At 34.8% G+C, this 22,839-nt stretch overlaps 1 protein-coding gene across 3 annotated transcripts; it reads right to left on the bottom strand.

Annotated features, from left to right (window-relative positions):
* Positions 1 to 384: 384 nt before the first annotated feature.
* On the bottom strand, positions 385 to 14,497 carry LOC149787780 (DNA damage-regulated autophagy modulator protein 1-like). 3 transcript variants are annotated; one of them, XM_089973978.1, is made up of 8 exons: positions 14,461 to 14,497; positions 12,367 to 12,470; positions 10,818 to 10,871; positions 5,660 to 5,727; positions 4,541 to 4,686; positions 3,453 to 3,633; positions 1,250 to 1,326; positions 385 to 871 (listed from the first exon to the last, which is right to left on the bottom strand). In XM_089973978.1, exons 2-8 carry the CDS (start codon positions 12,435 to 12,437, stop codon positions 641 to 643), a joined length of 828 nt encoding a protein of 275 aa, XP_089830104.1. In that variant the 5' UTR covers positions 12,438 to 12,470; positions 14,461 to 14,497; the 3' UTR covers positions 385 to 640. The 3 variants fall into 3 exon arrangements, with proteins under 3 accessions (XP_089830104.1, XP_089830101.1, XP_089830103.1); XM_089973975.1 differs by having other exon boundaries at positions 14,348 to 14,471; XM_089973977.1 differs by lacking the exon at positions 14,461 to 14,497 and adding an exon at positions 13,989 to 14,146.
* Between the last annotated feature and the right edge of the window lie 8,342 nt (positions 14,498 to 22,839).

Consider the following 22,839-nt stretch of genomic DNA (forward strand, 5'->3'; position numbering starts at 1 on the left):
AGTAGTCTAGGTCATCTTCTTACCTTTCCAGAAGTCACAGTCCTAGGGTAAAAGTCACAGGTTAAGACGAAAGCTCAAATGTTAAGGGCAAAAGGTCAACTGTTAGGCGACCATTGACAAATATATGAGGTTAGGAGTAAAGGTTAAAGATTGCGGGGTAGTCGTAGTAAGGACCCGTAGCCTAGGATGAAGGTCTTTCACTACTCATCTAGCTTTTGAGTCAAAAACCATGCGTCTGAAAATCCATCTATATGTCCCTCAATATAATTCCTTACCATATTTGTTCATCCATGCACCCATACAAGTACGTACATGCACGAAATACGTGAAGAATAACTGTGATGCAATACACTAACAAGCTATGTTAAATTTACAACTGACACGTCTTTTTCTTCTTTTATAGTAAAATAATATTTTGAATCCTATAAAGGTAAATGTAAAAACATATACATTTATTCCTTAAAACGTGGTTTAAAATGATCTGCTGATTTTGATATTTGTTTTCATTTACAATAGTAATTTGACTCATTTCAAATATGGGTGGGTACAACCTTAATTAACACATTATATGGTCATTATTGACAATACACAAATTGGTGGCTGTCAAAATTATATTCTTTTCATTTGCAGTATATGATATCTATATTTCCTTGTTGGAATCGTCGTGCATGTCACGGTAAACGACCTTCTGCGCTGAAATAGCTGATATATGCATTTCCTTGTTTGACTCCTCTTGAATGTCGTAGTAAATTACTTCCGGCGCTTTTAATCGAAACTTCCGAAACTCTCCAGTAAAAGTGGCGATGAAAATGGCGGTCAATAAGGCTACAATCCACTCGGATATTGTGGATACCAAATGTTCTCTGTAACCCTATAATAAAAATAAATAAACAAAAAAAAAAGAAATTCCCATTCAGACGAAATTCAGACTGAAAAAGTGTCAAAGCGAAAAAAAAAAGTTATACTTTCATCGAACTCATTAAAACTTCTCTGTGAATCTGACGTAGGAGTTGAGATGATGCATTGAAATAATTATCAATAAAAGAATTTTCACAAGAATGTCACAACCATCTCCCCTTCCCGTCTCCTATCCCTCCATCATCACCGCGATTTTACAAAAACCATTGGTAAAGAGAGAAAATTAGTACTAATAGTAGTATTAGTAGTAGTGGTAGTAGTAGTAGTAGCAGCAGCAGTAGTAGTAGCAGTAGTAGTTTGTTCTTTCCAGATTTTATGTAGCCATACTTACAGGAAAATCTGCTGTCCATTTTAAATGGTTGGTTTTTAGGGCCTCTTGTGAATTTGCTTCATTGGATGAAACGAATACTTGATAAGATAGAGTTAAGGAAAGGTCGACAAATTAGCTAAATTTCGAGGACAACTGCCTACATTTCCAATCTACTAATTCGTGTATCCCATTGATATGCGATCTCTGTCTATGATACCACAAATTTAAAGAAACATCAATTACTTATATCTGAGAAACCTTGGGACCATTTTTCCTCATCATAGAGACATATTTATGATTTTAAGTGACAATGAAAATGCACATTTTTTAGAATGCAAAACGATGAAAATTATAACCCGCGAAAATAAAAGAATTCACAATAATGGTTGTCACACTAATTCCTTCAACATTCGTAACAAATTTCTTTCTGACAAACTCTTGGACATTTGCATGTGTTATAATGTGAACCATTATGCTCGACTTTGAGATATATATGTTATAATGTTGAACATTATGCTAGACTTGGGGACATATGTGTTATAATGTGGAATATTATGCTAGACTTTAGGACATATGTGTTATAATGTGGAGCATTATGCTAGACTTTGAGACATGTGTTATAATGTGAAACAGTATCATAGACATTGGGACGTGTTATAATGTGGAACTCTACGATAGAATTTGGGACATATATGTTATAATGTGGAAAATTATGCTAAACTTTGGGACATATGTGTTATAATGTGGAATTCCGTGTTAGATTTGAGGACATTTTGAATAATAATGAAATGTTATGATAGATTTTGAGACATATGTGTTATAATATGGACGTTTATGAAAGAATTTTATAATAGAATATTCTCATTGAATTTGGTCCTTACATGTTTTGTAATGTGTATCTGTATGGCAGATTTTGGGACATTATATGTTTTGTAATGTGTATCTGTATGGCATATTTTGGGACATTATATGTTTTATAATGTGTATGTGTATGGCAGATTTTGGGACATTATATGTTTTGTAATGTGTATGTGTATGGCAGATTTTGGGACATTATATGTTTTGTAATGTGTATGTGTAAGGCAGATTTTGGGACATTATATGTTTTGTAATGTATAAGTGTATGATTGATTTTGGGACAATTCGTTGGAGGGAATTAGGTAAGGTTTATATATTTTTAAATAATAGGACTAAAAACGTTGAGTATCAATGAGATGGTCTTGGAAATGATTATGTTATCATCCTAGTTTAGAAACGAGCCTTAATACAAGTGGCTAAGTATACCAATTATAACACCATTTGGACGTTTTTTAATGTTGGGCACCAAACGTCAAGCGTCTAATTACTATTGAATGTGTTGATCCGGCCCATGTTTCTAGTTCGCTAATACTTGGGCCCGATCTTTGCCTCAGCCATATCCTAGATTATATACATACGGTCGAAGAAACAAAGGAACAATGTAGGCTAACTATCCGGTCTTTACCTGCACGAATTTATCACGCTAGCTTCAATATCATCATAACGATTTTATATCGTGAATTACAGCAATTATTGCAAAATATTAAATTAAATAATTTATATGTTGTAAGTTGAAACCAACTTAAATCCAAAAAGCATAAGTATAAATAATATTTGCACTAATTCCCCTCATTTTGGTAAAGTGCAATTAGTACAGAAAACAATCCAAACTAGGCTGAGCCTTTCATCGTCTTAAATGAGTCATTTGTTTTATCTGCTAATAAGAGACAAAACCTAATGCATGACATCATGGCAAAACCGCGAATTGGCGAATCTAAAATGTCACATAAAACTTGCCCTCCTTGACGCATGTCTCACTTCGAACTTTCTATGTTATAGGTTTGGTCTGAAAATCTGGTCTGAAAGGCTTCACCGAAGACATTGGTTCATATTGAAGTCTGTTTTGATATATGATATAGTGCATGATATAAAAGCTACAATCCTAGAAATTTTGAATGGAAATGACGAAATATATTCAATAGACATCGAATCTAGAATCATTATAACTTTTTCAAGGAAGGGACAGTCGATAGGGATTTTTTCTAGGATCAATATAACTTTATCAAGCGAGAGACCGATGCTGTTAGGAAAAGACTCAACAGAAGTTATGGCTACTTTCAAATAAATGCTCTCTGAAGCAATCTTAAAAAGATAAATGTAGTAAAAATATATATATTTAAACGAAGTATCGGTAATTTAAGGATACGTGCTATTAAGAGAAGAAGGTCTAAAATACAAAGTACAACACGGAATATTCGTATTTTGAGACCATTTCCGGGAAGATTTGTCATCCGGAATGACATTGCAGCCTGTATGTAGCAGTAGATTCCACCTATTCCAAAAGCCAGGAAGGCGCCTATTAAGTGGACGATTACTATGTTTGTTTCCTAGAGAAGATAAAAATTGAAAAGAAGTAAAATATAATGTATAATCGGAACAATTATGGAGTACAATAAATATATAACTCAAAGACAATATTGACCATGAATAAATTAATGATGTAATGCAATATGCCATACGACGTCTAGTGGAAACATATTTCTGACTGTTTTAAGTATTTCTAACTTTCTGCGGGCATTTCAAGTAGGGATTGTAGATCAGCATCATTTGTAGGCAAAGGGGCAGATATGTAGAGATTCTCCTTTTAATGATGCATGTCACGTGACGTACGACGGACACTAGACCATAGCATTGACTTTAGCCATGCTCCCAGGATTGATATTGAAACGAATGTTAGTCTTGTTTCCTAATGTTAGGACTTCTATGTGTTCAAATGAGATTGATTAAGAGCTGCTAAAACAATTCAAGATATCTGCTTGCATCTGTTTTCTTTATGTAAAACGATTTGGGCCAGCGTGCATATTTATGCACGTGTTGGTTGGAAGTAATGATGATAAAGCACATATTGCCAACGAATCATCGTTTCTAACATAGCTGCTTCTGTTTTCTTCCCTCGCATCATCTCTTTTCTTTATATTCTATGTTGTGTTTTGTTTCCTTTTGTAATTGTTAATGCAACTTACAACTTTAATGCAAATCCTCTAAAAAAAAATGTCGATGTTGCAAATCGAGTATTATTTTAATGGGATTTTAAACAAATCGCTGTGATGTTGCTATTTATGTTGTGGTAAGAACTGACAATACAACCAAGATTGATTCATAGCTATCCCTATTATACGTGGGAGGATTCCATAGTAATGAAAGCGCTGACACAAAATATTCGATATAGTGTCTTCAGGACTTTTCGTGTAGTTGCAATCTAAGTAGTTACTTTTTTTCTGTGTGTTCACGTACCTGGAAATTGCCGACTATACTAACACCTAAACACGCGAATAATCCCAACACGAAGGAAACTTTGTTTGCTATCATCAACCTTTTACGTGAAGACTCTCTGTAGAATTTCTCTATTTGCTTATAGCGAGTATACATAACTACAGAGCCTGAAAAAAGAAGGAAAAAAAAAAGATAAATCAAATAATAAATAAATAACAGATATCTGTTTTAGTCAACATTTTATATTTAACAAATATTAATCTCTTAATTACATCAAAGCGCATGGGATAAAACAATTCACAACAAGTGCATCAAACATCTTAATTTTATATCAGGGAAAGAAGTCAAGTCTTCATTCATACTATCGGGCTATACTACACTAAAACGTCGATTATCCAGACACATTGAGTGACACTGATTTCGTCATTATCATCGGTTATTCGGATGATCGAATTTCGCTCACAAACTGTTGGCCTGTCAGTTTATGCGCGGTTTTAGAAACACATAGAGCTTAAGTCAGCAATCATCACTGATCAAAAGCTAGGTACGTTGGCTTGGACTACTAAATGACTGATAGAACTACTATGTGTCTTTAATCGTGATGGACTAGCTTATAGTATCTGTATGACAAATTCTATATTGTCATGGCGGCACTCGTTTAGCGACAGTTGGATGTGATAATAATTCTTCCCCCCCCCCCGCTGTCTCCATCCCTCTGTCTTAATGACATTTATTGTTACTTTAAAAGTATGATTTAAAAAAAAAATAATAATACCCTTTAATTATAAATGTGTGAGATTCAATTCGATTGTGCTTGTCTCTACTTTTTTCTACTCTGTTCTATGTTGTCGTTGTGATTGGCAAATGAGTTTCATTTATATATATGTTTATGTTACAATAATCAACACATTAGGGGGACACGGTAATAAGCCGTATGGACAAAGATCACACACACACACACACACACACACACACACACACATATACATACATACATACCTACCTCGTATTGAATTGCATAAAGTTTTTAAAATGAATAACAATATAAGAAGAGATATATATTTTCCGAACAATTTCAAAGATAATAAAGGCTAATTTTTTTGCAGAGGGAAAACATATCGACTTTAAAACAACACTTACACATTAATGCGCCTATATTTAGTAATTGTCCGAAAATGCAGCTCTCTGGGGGAGATGTTCCCGTGTCACTGAAACATGAAGAATTTCGAAAGAAGTGTCGTGGTATCAAAATACAAAGCCAAGCAAATATCATGTGTCAATTTTTTAAAAGAGACACGTAGACGTTGATGAAAGAAACATGTATATACTTAAAAAAAATGATACATTAAAAGCAAGCCCCAAGTTCATAATTTGCTAAATTTACATATCGTCAATATTACAAATAAAAATGCAGTCGATGGCGTTTGAAACATGACAAATGCATGTAGGACTTTCAAACAATGAATACGTATTTGTCTTGTTAAGAGTCTGCAGATAAGCTGAGTATCAAAAGGCGTACGGATTCATCTAGCACCATCAGGATTTTTATGTAAGCTTACACTACGTCATTTTCCCAACTATTTTACTACCAAAGAATATACTTACCCGTAATCTGGTAATAACTTCGAAAGCGTTAGATGCATAGATGATCTCAAATAGGTAATGATTTAATATTTAAATTTATGAAACGAGTTAATTTTTTGCTCCTGAAAAAATAGTCTCAGACGGGAATTGAAACAGTATTGAACTATTTGATAACAAATAACTTTTAGAGGTATCATTGTCAATAAATAATAATGAAAATAGTAAACGTCCTTCTAAATATAACCTGTGTCACAGACAGGACAATATTTAAAAAATAGACTGCCGCTGAAAATTATATAACTCCTTTGAGGCGCTTCTTCAGGAATGTGTATGTGACTGTTTAGAACGTTTCCACCGAAAACTTTCCACCTTGGATATAAAGCACAGATACAGTACCAAATATGTCAGACGAAACAGCATTTCAGTTATTAGATATTTCTCTGAAGAGAGTATTTCTAAATTCAGAAAATGTGCTAGACGTAGAAGCGTTTGTGAGAACTGAGATTTGCCGGTTCTGATTTACACTCACTTGTAGATATTAATTGATTGGATATTTTTGTGAGCGGCTATTAGCATTATTTGATTTGGAAGAATGCTGTGGTTATAAAACGTTCTGTCAGTTGGTAGAGGAGAGCGAGTGTGCTTACTCCTTTAGGTCGAAATTTAATTTAACCACGCTTGCTATGCAGGTGGGATGAGAATATTTGGTTTGGACCCCCCGCCCTCTATCCATTAACCATGCTCTTTTTCTAATGCCGATTGGACAATTAATTGGAATGATTGATAATAATACTTAAAAAATAAAAAAAAAATTCCAGAACAGAAGGACAAGGAAAATTCCCACGATCGTAGACAATCAGTAACTAGAACACTGCGCAAGAATTGCATTGGTTGACCAATCAGATTTACATAAAGTAAACACGTTGCCATAACAAATATAATACACTGCACACAGTGTATGCAAAATGTACAGACTGTGTGATAATCCATCTACAAATTCATCCATCCATATACATCTATCTTTCTATATGTCTATATGCAATGTTCACTCTTTGCTTCCACCGGCGTACCTGCTACTGTGTTGATCTAGAAGGTACAACAGGAAATTCCTCAGATTCATGTTCCTGTCAAGACGAGAACATTTTGCAATTCTACAGACTAATGAGTTGCATAGAACCTGTAAAAAATCTACTAGTGTTGACAGTTGGGTTTCCAGTGAAGATAGAATGTCGCTAGATCGTCACTTAGATTAGATTGAAATGAATTGATGAGGTTTTCCGAGTACTAAAAAAGTAGTTCAAGGTGGCTGTCTTCCTCGACTGCCACCATGTCTGCAACATTAAAGACCCAGTCAAACATCTGAGTTGCATTTTAAGGTATTAAAATGAACCGGAAGTCCTGCGAGACCTTGGCAGCGTCGATGCAAACAGAAATTTCATAGACTTTAAGCAGCATATTCCAGGCCAGACATCAGCTTCACAGACTAGACAGTTCATTGCCTCAAAAACTTTGTTTTTTGATTTCGAAATGTGTTCTCTTGTATACATGAACTTACCTTACTTTACCTTATTATTATTATTATTATTATTATTATTATTATTATTATTATTTTACTGGAACAAAACTGATAAATGACTGAACTCTCTCTCTCTCTCTCTCTCTCCTTTTATAAACAACATTGGTTTTAATTGTATCATGGGGAGGAATCAGCACGTTGGTAACACTTGCTTTCAATCCATTTGCTATCTGCTTTACTTACTTACTTACTTCAGGCAATAAAACATGTTTAAAAGGATAAAGTAAAGTGACTTTTTATAATTTCAATGATCTGTTACAGTGAGCACATGAAGGTGATATAAAAATGATGTTGAACATTCCTGGCTTCATGGCATCAAGCCTGTAACTCATCATTTTTTAGCTCTAGTTCGAGCATGCGCTCTCGTGTCCTATCCTTCACTGGCATTTGCTTTCTGAAAATAACTGTTTGACTGACTGAGATTTGAATATCAATGTGAGTCGAAAAATCTCACTCTCAAACTTTAGTTCGTAGTTCTCTAAGCCATATTTTCACCAATAAATCTAAACATTAAGTTTAGACATTAAGACATTTGATTGGTCAATGTGCAAAAGCCAGACTTAAATTTCAGCCAGTCAGACCACTGGAAGTTAGACTAAGATGATAGTCCACACTTATGTTCCGTCAATGTAAAAAGGCCTGTCCAGGTTTCCTGAATTTACTGTATACACTTTCATTATTAACACCAAACGTTTGTTCGTGAGCTACATATAAGAATCAAAGAAACATTTTAATTGGCTATTTTGCAGCGCATATTTTACAGCGCACTGTAGCCACGCATACCAACTGTAGCTATGTCACGGTTTATCATTAGATCAATAAATCGTGACATCGCACTATTTGTTTTCCCCTTGTATATCGCACTCAGTGGTCGTAATATCCAGCAAACTTCCATCCATTAGCAGTCAAATTATCAGCTAAAACATAGTGCATGTAATTTGTGTTGTCTTTTTCAATGCACAGCACGAAGTCTGACCACAGACGACTACACGTGAAATTTCGGGTTAAATACCGTCATTACGTCATTACTCGCTTATAAGTTGGGTTAAATTTTTTAAAAACCTATCGCCCCAGAAGAAAATAAACAAAGATCGTGATCTGCCGTAACATAAAGCACCTGAAGATCAGGGTCTATGTTGTTTGTTCTAATGCTTAATCCTAAAAGAACTGCACAGACCCAGATCTGCCAACGCATTATCAGGGTCTGTGCAGTTTACTGCTGGACTCGACTTATGAGAGAGTACATACGGTAGTCTCTTTACTGGATAAATGGGTATGCGTACGTTCAAACGTTCCTATTCAGAACGTCTTCCTAATCTGAATGCCTAACAACTAGTAATATGGGAATGTGGTAACAATCTGAGCCAGTTTTGTACGTTCTCATGTGATACATGCGTCAAATCGATAAGAACTCTGTAATTTGGGGATGGGTAACATGTATGTATGTATGTATGTATGTATGTATGTATGTATGTATGTATGTATGCGTGTGTGTGTATATGTGTATATATATATATATATATATATATATATATATATATATATATATATATATATATATATATATATATATATATATATATATATATATATATATATATATATATATATATGTGTGTGTGTGTGTGTGTGTGTGTGTGTGTGTGTGTGTGAGTGTGTGTGTGTGTGTGTGTGTGTGTGTGTGTGTGTTACCCATCCCCAAATTATGGACAGAGTTATTATCGATTGAGTGTGACTTATTCTGCCTGGAGTACTTATTCAGTTTTTAGATATACCTGACTGAATTTTGATGTCATACTATAAACACATGAATGGTTCAATACCTGACTACGTTGGATGTAGTCAAGATCTAACCAGAAGTATACCTGCATTATTTTGTACTATTTTTACATAGTGTTTGGCACCTTTTGATGAGTAAAATTGTCGAGTATCATTACCTACATGGAGCAAGACCAGGTGTATCAACTACAATTTACTGTTGAACATATTTTGCATCCCTGAGTCAAATATTCCTATCAAAAATCATATCCCTCTCCCGCGGTACAACTCTCAATTTGATTTCGACATCCCTACTATCTTGTGGTCGGATAGGAAATCCCCTTTTGAGCATACCTGCACTGAATTATATCGATACTAAATGATTAATGATTATACTATTTTAATAATATCTACAATCAAATTCCGCATGCAAGATTTATAGGAGCTATTTTTTAGATGGATGTTTCTAAACCTTTATCGTAGTACTTGATGTTAGAACATCATCTATCTACGTATCTATTCCAACCCATCTGCCCATTCATCCATCCATCTGTTTATCTATCTATCTATATATATCGATCTATCTATCTATCTATCAACCCACCCACCCACCCACATAGGCATCCACCCATCTAGCTATCTATCTACACATACACCCATCTGTTCATCCATCTATCTATCTATTCACCCAGCTATGTATCCATCCATTGGTCTATCCACCCACTCACATACCTATCCATCCACCCATATACTCATTCATCTATCTTCGTTTCTATCCACCCACATACACATCCAACCAACCATCCGCATATCCATCCGTCCATCGATTTATCCGTCCGCCCTTCTATCTACCTATCTATATATATATATATATATATATATATATATATATATATATATATATATATATATATATATATATATATATATATATATATATATTGCTTTTAAAACAAGTAAATAAAACGACTTTCTTAAATAACGAAAGACATATGTATCATTACCATGTGAAATCTTTACAGATAAATACAATAAATGAAATTATTAAGGTACCAGAATCATGATGATTGGAAAACAAACACAACACAAAAGAAAAGTTATTTAAAGTTGGCATGATGGTCCCGTTTTACCTAGTTAGAGTTTTTCAAGAAATTTCTAAAATAAATACGCTTCTAACGAGCCATTTGATTCTAACTTTTTTCATCAGATTGGAATCAATCAGAATTTGGTCGGTGATAAATGGTTTTTCATTATGAAATAAATATAATATAAAACAATGAAACTCAAGGATTAAATCATAGAGGTACTATATTGAAAACAGACATTATGCTAAAATAATCAATGGAGAAACATTGTGTAATTAAATAAACAATTATTTACCTTATATAAGGAAACCCAGGTTCTACGTGATCATATCTGACTGCAATAGCATATCTGTAATAATAATAATAATAATAATAATAATAATAACAATAATAATATTATACACTCTAACACTGACCATGACGATGATAATGATGAGATAGCACTTACATAGGGTACGAGGAACACATAAGGAACAACATAATTGTTTTGGGTTTTGTTTAGGTGGCTTTTTATTTGTTTGGTTGGTTTTGACCACAAATATCCTTTAAGAGCATTTTTGATTCAAAAGTTACGAATCCTAATGAATCTGATGGCTCCTTTGAACCACAAATTGACGCTTCTAAATATCAAATGATGCATTCACAATAGTGTGTTCGAAAACGACTTGACGCTTCTAAATATCAAATGATGCATTCACAATAGTGTGTTCGAAAATGACTTAAGTGCAAGCCCTAATCTTGAGACACAGCTAAATAATAATTTTGTGACTCTCTGAGCAGTAATGTCTGAGAAAAGTGAGATACAGCCAAATCATAACCTATCAAAAGGTAAGCACGAATGACTGAACCATGTCATATAGGTCATATTGACCCAGTTTTTACTGATGGCTTCAACAGTTCACATGACGCAATTACTTACCAAGTTATGTGACTCCATAGGCAATAGTGACGAGTAAAATAAGATAAACACAGATTATTCAATAGAATGGGATCGTAAAATATAAGTCACAGTTGCCTATTTCTTTCAGAATGATGTACGTGACACATGACCCAGATCCAAACCTTAATCTGAGTAATAACGCCATACAGACCTGATGGATGGATTGGCATTGTTGTTACATTCAATAAAATTGTTCAATGTACTTGCGTCGTGTTTAAGGATATATATATATATATATATATATATATATATATATATATATATATATATATATATATATATATATATATATATACATACATACATGTATGTATATATGTATGTAGGTATGTATGCATGTAGGTATGTAGGTATCCACGCATATAGTTATGTATGTATGTATGTTAGTATGTATGTATGTGTGTATTTATTATTCCGTATATACGGAAAGAGTTTTTGTAAAAACTTAAAGATAATTGCGAAGAAGGGCTGAAATACAACAATATAGGTACTTAAACATTAATATTTATCTTTGGTTCTGATAATGAGAACAAAGCCTGATAATGTATGACGTAGGTAAAAACTTCCAAAGCATTTTGTTTTATTTAAGTCTATCTAAACCTTGACAAGCAGTTACATGCACGTACAATAACCGCGAGACTGGCAGTTTAATGGGACATTTATAGTTGCACTTTTCACCCCACTGACAGAGTACCAGTATGCAATCAAATGAAATTTCCAGTACAAGTATGAATAATAACTAAAGATGTCAGATAGTGTTACATGACAATACACCGTGCACATTTTCATAACTTCTTTAGCCTGCATGTTGTCAGTCATTTCCTTGATAACGCGATGTCATACATAAGGCCAAAATCAGTGCACGAATCATTCTTTGTCATATATTAAAGCGAGTTTTACTCACGTGATTATGAATGATACTGGCAGGTAGATGACGAGTACAATTGGAAGAACGAAGATGTGGTTTTCAAGCATCTTTCAGGTTTCCAGTCAGCGTTTCCATATATCCTACAATATGTTATGGAAACATTTAACGCTAATTCTAAATAATCATCTAAAGGAGAGAGAGAGAGAGAGAGAGAGAGACAGAGAGAGAGAGAGAGCATTTGCAACCCATTATCCATCCTACATACTCCATGGTACCTTCTTTGAATTGGAAACAGTTTCAGAAAAATAATATATTTATATTTTAAAGTAAGAAACCAACTATGAATACACTGAAATAGCGTTCACGGCTAAACGTGCTTAACTTTTACTTTTAACCAATTTCTTTTGAGACATTAGACTACTTGGCATGGTACATACCGTCGTTTATATCCTTGCCTTCCCCTTGTACCATGTCACTTAGGACAAATTACTTACCTAGTATCTTCAACTCTTGTGCTCTAATGCAGAACTTTGAACATAAGCATATAAAAACAAAACAATAAATCAGGAATCCGATAAAACAGTTGGTATTATAGATTGTGATATTGGTTCATGCACTAATGTCTTTAGAATACAGGCAATTAATTACAAGAGTTTCCAAACTGTGGTCATTTATGAAGGGTGTCATTTATATAATGGTATTCGCTGGTGCGAGTTTTAATATATGTGATTGTGCTACAGACAGACGGAGAAAAGGAATAAGCATACATGACATAAGACTGATAATCTAAACATTGCCCTTCAAATTATTCTTAATTCTGTTCGTACGACTTGTTTTGATTATTCTTAATAAATGACCTTATAACTAACGAACTAGGAAAAGCTGTTGTACGTCCTTGTTTTTGGTTTAACGCATTTGTCGGTGCAATATATGTTACAACATGGCGACCGTTAAAACTGCTTGAGGAAGAACCCGGAAAAACCCTAGACTAAGAACCACAAAAAATATTCCAGCAGATATGAAAATTGCATCCTACGTTGAATGAAGTAAGGGAACGGTCGATAAACAGTGTATATATCGTTAAGTGTGTGTGTGGGTTGTGTGTGTAATTTTGCTTTAATTTGTGAGTATTTATGTGTGCGACGTATTATCTCACTCAAGTAAGTAACTGTACTAATAATACTGTTTTCTAATGCATTTTCAACATTCTAAAATATGAATATGAATAATTCATGCAAAAAAGTATTTTACTTTACAATATAATTTGCGCGAGGTTTTTGTTATAATGAACTAAGAGGTGTTCCTTGGAGCTGGGTCTGTATTTTGATTCTACGTCATTTAAAAAAAATTAGTGTGGTCAGCTATCGCCAAACTTATTTGTTTTACGTTATGGTGCTGATCCACATGAACGCAGTAAATAAAAAGCTGAATTCTTTATTGTAAAATAGTGGTCCTACGCTGTGTTCTTTTTGTTATAGAAGTGAGATTATTCATCGACCTACCTACCTAACAACACACACACACGCATGCACACACACATACACACGCATCCATCCATCCGTCCATCCGTCCGTCCGTCCATCCATCCATCATTCCATCCATCCATCCATACATACATACATATATACATACGTACGTACGTACGTACGTACACTCACCTCTCAGTATGTCGACCCGTTTGTCTCGAGCTTTACCTTTATCTCTGGCAAGCTAAATAGTTTCTGGTAAAACTAATTACTTTTTTACAATTTTGAATTTAAAACTCCCTTAGACACACTATGGTTGTTGCAACATGACAACATCGATTTTATCTCTGAATATTTCACACTGCCAGATTTAAACAGGGTTCAAAGTTTGCTGTGTAAATACGAGATAACAATGATTCTGCATGACTAACACATGGCACGTATAAAATTGTCAATCTTGTCGATATTTCCAATGTAGTAGTTGAAAGTTTAACACAGTAGTTCGCTTTAAAAAAAAAACATAAAAAAAATGAAATTGACATTAAACTTACCTGAATGATAGCTACTCGAATTACCCGTGTCTATAATACTTAAAAACTAAAATGTACCATTGTTTACATGTATATGTCCGTTGTAGTGCAACGATCAGTAAGTTCTACCTTACCCATATATCTGTTTTATCTCCTACATACACCGAGCTGACCGACCCATATACCAATTACTCCAACGAACACGAAGTTTACCATATGGTTTACCTCCCTTACATAGCGAGTAAACTATAGCAACAGAAGTATTTCCCTGCAAAGTAAATTTCGTTTCAGGGCGCTGATTATTTTAAGTTCGGAAGGTATTTTAGTCTCGTTTATTCAGCTTCTCGAGTGACTTTGAGAATTTGATACAGAGAATTGGTCTGGTAAAGGTAAGTTTCATTTATTGTTAGCAATAGGTGTTGCTGATTTTTTTTTTTTTGCCTCTTCATTTTCTTTCATAGAACTTCAGACATCTTTTGAAGAAAGATTAATGCCAGGCACTTGTCACTTATCCACTGAAATAAGCCGGCATAATCATTTAAATATGCTGGCATAAATATAAATAAGTCATTTTTGACGCAAAATTACTCGATTTATATGGTGAAATATGGTGACGCATTTTCGCCAACTACTTGCTACTTATCCACTTAAATAAGACGACTTATTCATTCAAATACGTTGACATAATTATTTTTAAAAAGTCGTCTTAAGACGAGAATTATGTCAGCTTTTATAAAATCTAAGTCAATATATTCGTTTATTTATGTCGCCTTAATAAGAGGGTACCTTAACCAAACGCCGTGCTAATACCCATATATGCTATAATTAGTTGCATATTTATGCTACTTATCAATTTAATGAAATACTTTTCTTAGTCGTTCGAATTTGTTGACACAACTACAGAAAAGTAGTCTTCAGACGCGAAAAAAGTCGACTAATCTATAAGCTAAGGCGACATAACGTTTTTTCTATACCTTATATCGCCTTCAGATTTGGATTAGTCAGCTTATCTTGCTTCTGAAGACGGCTTAATTGTAGTCATATCGTATTGGTTCAAAACTACTTTCGTACTTCAAGGGACGTTTTCAAAACCATTTTATTTCTTTGTACTATTGACTTACAATGAAACTCTGCTTGGGTGACATGCAACCTTATAAAGATTTCGTCTTGTCTTAGCTGCATTGCGTAAGAATTATGTGACATTGGCATCACTAATCCGTTGGCGAATGTAGAGGAGCCCTCAGCTTCAACGTTCTTTGATATAGTTTTTGTTTTAAACTTCTTACACGTCAAAGTACGGGGTCACGTCATTGCAATGAAGAATGTTTGATACCGAATTCCACAAAACACTAGCTTTTGTTTCTCCCTTCTTTTTCATGTTACAGGTCTGATTCAAAAACAAATGTTTAAATGTTCAATACCTCATTGGATAGTGTGAGGTGTTCACTGATAACTATATTGGATAGTGTGAGGTTTTCACTGATAACTATATTGGATAGTGTGAGGTTTTCAGTGATTACTATATTGGATAGTGTGAGGTTTTCATTGATTACTATATTGGATGGTGTGAGGTCTTCACTGATTACTATATTGTACATATTAGGTAATAAAGCAAATGGGTAGTTTGCATTTTGTGTTCTATTTTGTTCCTTTTTTGTTACTTGTTTGCTCATTTTGTAACTAAAAATACAACACCGTAAACGACGCCAATCGGGACATGTAAAAGTAGAAAACATCATTAGTTTATTCTTTGGTTTATAGGTTCTTCTGTTAGTAATGTTGTTGCTTGAGCTTTAGAGAAAATACGAATTGGTTGCTTCTTTTGCCCTAACACCGAGACTGCTTCAACATGGTATCAACGGCCACTTGGATTTGTACCCGTCTCCTACGCCGTTCACATTAGCAACTGGATGCTAGTAGTATTGATTGTTCGCAAATTTGTTAAAAAGTTAATATGATATATTAAAATTTCCTAAAACTTACTTGATTAAATAAATGGATTTAAGGGTTTAAAAATGTTCGTACAAGATATCCTTATCCTTGACCTTTCAGGAGTAGCAGACTATTATTAAACGATAAAGAGATGCAACATAGAAAATATTGTAACCACAAATCGCTAAATATGTTTCATACTTATACTTAAAATTTGCTAATGACGATTCAGTAGAGAAATACAGAGCAAAGTGTAAGAAGAAATTTTGGTAAGATCAATTTTACAAGGCCGTATGGATGGCATCATCAAAATATTGATTACCCTTACATGTCTAAACGCGCGTACGTAACATAATTTAGTAAAAAGTGATAGCCATCAGACACGTTACGTCGCATTCAATATATATATATATATATATATATATATATATATATATATATATATATATATATATATATATATATATATATATGCAAGCTAGCGTTCCTATGAATTACAATTGCGGAACAGTTCAAGTACCAATACTATGGCTGAAACGACAATGTATTAGGATATTAGGATGCGCCTGCCACTTAAACATTGTATACTCGGAGTGACAGTGCAGTGGCTACTGCTACTTATGCTGCTGAAGCTATTATTCTTCTTCCATGAAAAGATGATTTCAATTAAGTTTTTGCTGATTTCCTTTTGGTTGAACACCTTTATCTCCTTCTCCATCATTACCATTGTATGCTTAGCCCGCACCATCGTAGAGGCTCAAACTTATGCCGAGACAAACGATACAACTGAGTGGAAACGATCATGGAAATACGTTCGAAAATCGGATTGGCACAAATGAATGTGGAGAGAGATGTTGTGAGTGTTTAGCTGATAGACATTGCATTCCTGACGGATACAAAATAATTCATTGCTGTACTTGCAAGCGGACCTATGTCAGCCATCCAGTAACGAACAACATCACACAGAGCAATCGCAACACTTGTGCGCATCTTGTTCAAACAAATTACCAGATATCACACATTTGTCCAGGAAAGACAAGATGCTTTGTTTGTTATAAAGATATGTTAATGAACTCGAGAAAGTATTAAAGGACGATTAGAAAAAGAGAAAGGAATAGTGTGGATTTCGTCTTTCTGATTTTGAATATTCATGAGAGACTGAAATGTACATCCCTAATTAGTGTGTAACTCATCGTGATTGCAACAAGTGTAAACAAATACCTACGGTTTGTCACTATCTCAAAGGTAGTACGATTCCAGGAGGAGGTAAATAAATCGTGAATGGCTCTCATATCCTTCCTAATTTCGCAGAATGGACTTTAGACCCTGTGGATGACACTTGCAGCAGCGATGATTAAATCCGGCGTTACGGCAACTGAATCGATATGCTTCAATCACGGCTCACGATTTCTCTGGACACGACAGCAATGTCTTTTGAAATATTATTCAAAACAAGGAACAAAATTTCCAACAGTGACCATGGACGGAGCCAAACTCGTTTACATGAAAGTGAGAAACATACAGTTTAAAGATAATTGAGGTTGCTTTTGTTTTGTACAATCAGTCGAATATAGTGCCTAAATCGTTTGGAATAACTGAATGGCTAAAGAATAGTTTCCACACTTTTTCATCCTTGAATCCTGAAGTTCGACGTTATGCACGCAGAAGCTACGAGAAGCCTTCTACGCCTGGGAGCAAACACACTCTTCGACCTCTTTTGACTTTCAAGAAGAAATGTTGAAATATTTCAGATCCGATAATGACAATTTGGTGTGAACATTTTCGGCAATTATTTTTGAGTCACCACTGAAGGACGTTTGTTCAACTAATGGCCTAAAGATCTGAATGGATGACCCACCACTAAAACGTTAAGAAGAGCAGGATTTATCTACTTGGGAGGAAGAGTCGAAGTACAGACTTTCAGTTGTGGTGATATGATCCACGAACGGGAGTATACAGATTCCTGAAACATATCAGGTGGTGTCCGTGCTGCCACTGCCTTCCCTTACTGGGCAGTGATTATTATTCATATGTTCACTTTAGAAGAAAGAATTCACAGTTTCACTTTGGAGTCACGAGAACATATTTCATTGACTTTGTATAAATTCAACAGAGACGCTTAAAACAATTGCATCATTTAGCCCACATCTTCTACCTATCATAGCTACTCACAAGTCCATGAAGGAAAAAGTTACACGAATACAAAACAAAACGTTGAACATTATTAGTATAACCGCAAGACGAAACTTCTTCACGGTAAGAGGTTACGGCAAATAAATTTTAAAGACTAGATGGCGTAGATACATATCAGCTTCCTCGTTTTCGTTTGTCTAAACAAATGTTATGAATAAAACATTCACTGCGTTTCCTTCTAACTATATTCAACTTGAAGTCCTTTAGGCCTAATCCTGCTGTCAAATTGATTCATATGTCATCACTGGTCTCAAAGAAGTGTTAAGATGGTTTACTTTGACAGTAATCCAGTTACTACACGGCATCATTTACATACCATGTCAGGCATAACGTTTGTTTTTGAAAACCATAAAGTAGTTTTGTCACAAGTGGTTGAAGCAAGAATCAATACTCAGACCAACACCCAAGTAACTTGAAACCTGGTTGAATTTGACCTTTAATATGCGTCCTTATTTGTTCACTTTTAAAATTTGATCATAATGCCAAATTTATAAAAGCCACATCCCCTAAAATACATCTGACCGAAATGCAGAGAGGTGGTGGTGGTGCCGCAAGTTCACGCTATATAAAGAATAAAAAGCCCCAAAAGTTCAGAGAAAACGACCATATTACATGTATACTTTAAATAAGAAACAAGGGACAGAACTCTCGATTTGACACTTCACCCAGGAGCTGCCTTGTAATCATTGTAACAAGTGAAAAAGTGAACGACACTTTTAGTAGTCAACCTCATGCAACAGTTGACTCAGTGAACTCTTCGCCGATATTTTCGCGGTGGATCAGTTACTACTCGTTAGCGCGTCGAGATAGGAACCAATGGGGTGAGGTTTCGAGTCGTACAAAGGGATCAACTGGAGTGAGCTACCGTGGCACATCCTCGGACACGGCACTTTGCTCCAATTTCGCAGCATTATATAACTTTTGTTTCTTTATGTGTTATAAAATACCAAAAACCCAAACCAAACTGATGTGTATTTTACTTCTAAATTAGTTTCTTGATCCCAGAGTTCTGTGAATTTGTTGATCGGAAACAATTGTTTGCAAAATATAAGAAAGTACAAAATTAGAAGTGATGTTAAATACCTGACCAATGCGCATACGTTTTTCAGTGTCTTACGGCTTTTGGATTACACTATGTACTGTCCGTTCAATGAACACAAGATTTGACATTGAGCAGAAATATCTGTTGGCGTCATTGCTTATACTGATTTACGAAATATAACTATTTAATAGCAGTACACATATATTGACATTTGTTCTTGATATATTGCTTTATAGAAAATATCTTTCTTTGAAGTACAGTATATAAATGGTTCAGATACATTAAAAATACGACAGTCTTCTTCATTATTGGTGACTGTTAACTGTACAAGTGATATATGTGTCAAGCGATGGGCCCACTTCGGCCCTTTATCTCGTATATACCCATACTAAATCTGTTATCTCATTTTAGAAGGGTAGTTATCTGTAAAACATAAGCACAAACTTACAATGACGTGTAATCACTACCACCGCACACACTCTCTTGTGTGCGTACTGGAGTACCCGTCTCGACTAAATCGCGATCCTTCACGAAAATACCCGACCATCCACTAGAATTTGAGTACTCAGCAATACCACATTGAGAACACGCGCGCAAAGGCACATCGGAACGACGACGTAGTCCCTTCGAAAATGCTGTACAGAGGTGGAAATAATTGGCAGTAATTTGGTGGATCCAACATGCATTTCGGTTTAAACGGTTTATCAGTTCTTAGTACCGATCCGGGTAAGTTCCATCGAATGTCTGTATCGGAGCTATTAGAGGAAGAGATCACTTGACTAAATATTACGTCATCATGTATATGAAATCGGGTCACAATTAGTACTTCCAGTTCAGTACCCACGAATGTAGTTCTAGTCTGTTTTTAGAACATTTTTTTCCTCTCTCGTTTTGGTGGTGATAGAAGAGTTTTATTTATGCATGTTTAGTAGGAATTTAACAGTAATTTTTTATTCTTGAGAATATGAGCTCATGGTGTGGTTGTCCGTGTGTATTTCGGCGACAGTGCACAGTGAGTAATAAGGCCTAGGTGATGATCCGAAAGTGAAATCTATGTTCTGTTTACATGCTGCTCTGTTGACAGTCCAGCATCTCAAAAAAAAAGAAAAAAAGAGCAGGTCAACCTTTGACAAGAACTTCACCGTGAAGTCATCTTTGAAGGTATTTTAGATTAGCATATGATTTGTATTGGTTGTCATACTGTGGAAAGTTCAGTACTGAGAAACAAATGTAGAGAACATATAGTAAAATTAATTGTGTTCTATGGCCTTTCAGAAAACTGAAGTATTGATTGTGTTTCGTTCAATGCTTGAAAATCTACGACAGTTCATAATATATTTATTATCTTAAGTATGTGTAATTATTCTGTTATTTGTTTTAATTACGTTCGGGAAATATATTGTAGACTGTGTACTATTTTGTCCCATTCATTTTTGTTTTTTGTTTTAAAAGTATTTTCTACAAAGTGGGGAAATCTATCCGCCGTCTACATGCGAGGTGTTTTTTTCTTTCTCGCCTGACAACTTACAAATTGTGGCGAAGGGGAAACAACTCCTACAAATTAAATCCGGTGAGCTTGACTGTTTTCCTGCAGTTATCAATACGTTGAACAATAGTCTAAAGGTGGGAACTTGCGATTCTACAAACGTGTCCGCCTGGACATGTGACGGAATCAGAAAAATCTAAAACGTGACTATGAGAGTTGACTGCTTCTTATCTTCTGGAGCCTGTTTTACAAAATAAAAACCCACGTATGTCTAAGATTTTCAGACGTTTTAACATACGACCTTCGAATGTGATTACGGGCGTTTCGTAGACCAGAATGGCGTATGTGAAGTTCGTAACTTTTCGTGCCATTTTCCCCTACCTTTAATTTTCAGGCAGGCGTAAATGTAAATGTTTCATGTGTGTGTGTGTGTGTGTGTGTGTGTGTGTGTGTGTGTGAACCTGTACGTGCGTTTGTATTTGGCGTAAATCGAGGACATTCACGAAGTTATACACCAATGCACTGAGGACACACCATCAACCGAGGACGTCCTCGGTAGGACAAAGGGTAAAATATTGCTCATACAAACAATTTTAGCCTAGGACAATTTAAAAACATGATTTTTAGGAAAGTCCTCTTTTACATGCTTTGTATGTGCTTGCACTTTTTGGAGTGTACTTCTCCTCCGAAGCTGGTGAAACACGCGCTCGAAATTATGTCCTAGATTTCCTGCTGGAAACCTTGCGATAACAATAGTACCTCCCTTTAGTTTTAAACATCAAATACAAAATACAAAAAGAAATAAACCAACGATTTAAATAAAATTCAAGAAACATTTTATTCCACAAAATACAATGTGAAAAATCAAATTATTATGAATTAAATGTCAAATAATCTGAAATGTCATAGCACAATGTCTAAATATACATAATGTTCCAAATAAATTCCATTAGACTTGGATGTCCTGATTTACCACAATGGTATGCTCCAGAATGAGCTCTCAAAGTAGTCGTGTAGTCAAAGAAATCAATGAGTACTTTGTAATTCCAATGAATAATTTAAAATAATAATTACTCTCAAATTATATCTGAACACAAATATAAATGATTCCCAAAGATTGATCTTAGAAGAGGACTGAATAATTGTTTGCCAAACCTCTTTAGTTACAACAACCACATAACCTACGACGCAATAGAACGTTCTAAAAAACCTATGGAATATTTCACCAAATTGTAAATAAGGTTGCTTCCAGAACCTCCTAAGGTCGTAAACAAATTGAGGCCTTGAACTGAAATTTTAGTAAATATAATGACACAAATCAGAGATGCAAAATCTTCATGGACGACGTCGATTAGGCACAAAATCCTCAGTCACGGAGAAAAACACAGAATACAATATAAATTAAATATACATAAATTTTCATTATTATTTCGTACGTTTGAGTCAGCAATGATGGGAAACTTAAAATATAATTGTGATGTACTTGTCCAATAAAGGCAAATATTGCACGACATTTGATAGGTAAGAAGTACATGAAACTGCTGTTAAAAATGGTATAAATTTCTTATAGACTTGTATCCAAATTGTGCAATTAGCCTAACTAATTGTACACTCAAAATGTCCTGTTTTAGTTCAGGTTTCACACGTGTGAATCTATTGAAAAGAACCCGTAATGTTCAAAATTTGTATTTGTGAATTAACTGTTTCCGCCCATTTTACATCTGACCAAACCTGTTATTGTGACCGAATTATGGCAAACCTGTATATCAGGATCCCGCTGCCGCTGGCCTGAACGAGAACCAAGCCTTGCGAGCATAGGTTCTATCCCAGAACCAATCTGAACGCGGGAAACTGTTACGA

Source organism: Sinohyriopsis cumingii, chromosome 11 (genome assembly GCF_028554795.1).
Source record: "Sinohyriopsis cumingii isolate HCF-2022 chromosome 11, ASM2855479v2, whole genome shotgun sequence".
Lineage (NCBI taxonomy): Eukaryota > Metazoa > Mollusca > Bivalvia > Unionida > Unionidae > Sinohyriopsis > Sinohyriopsis cumingii.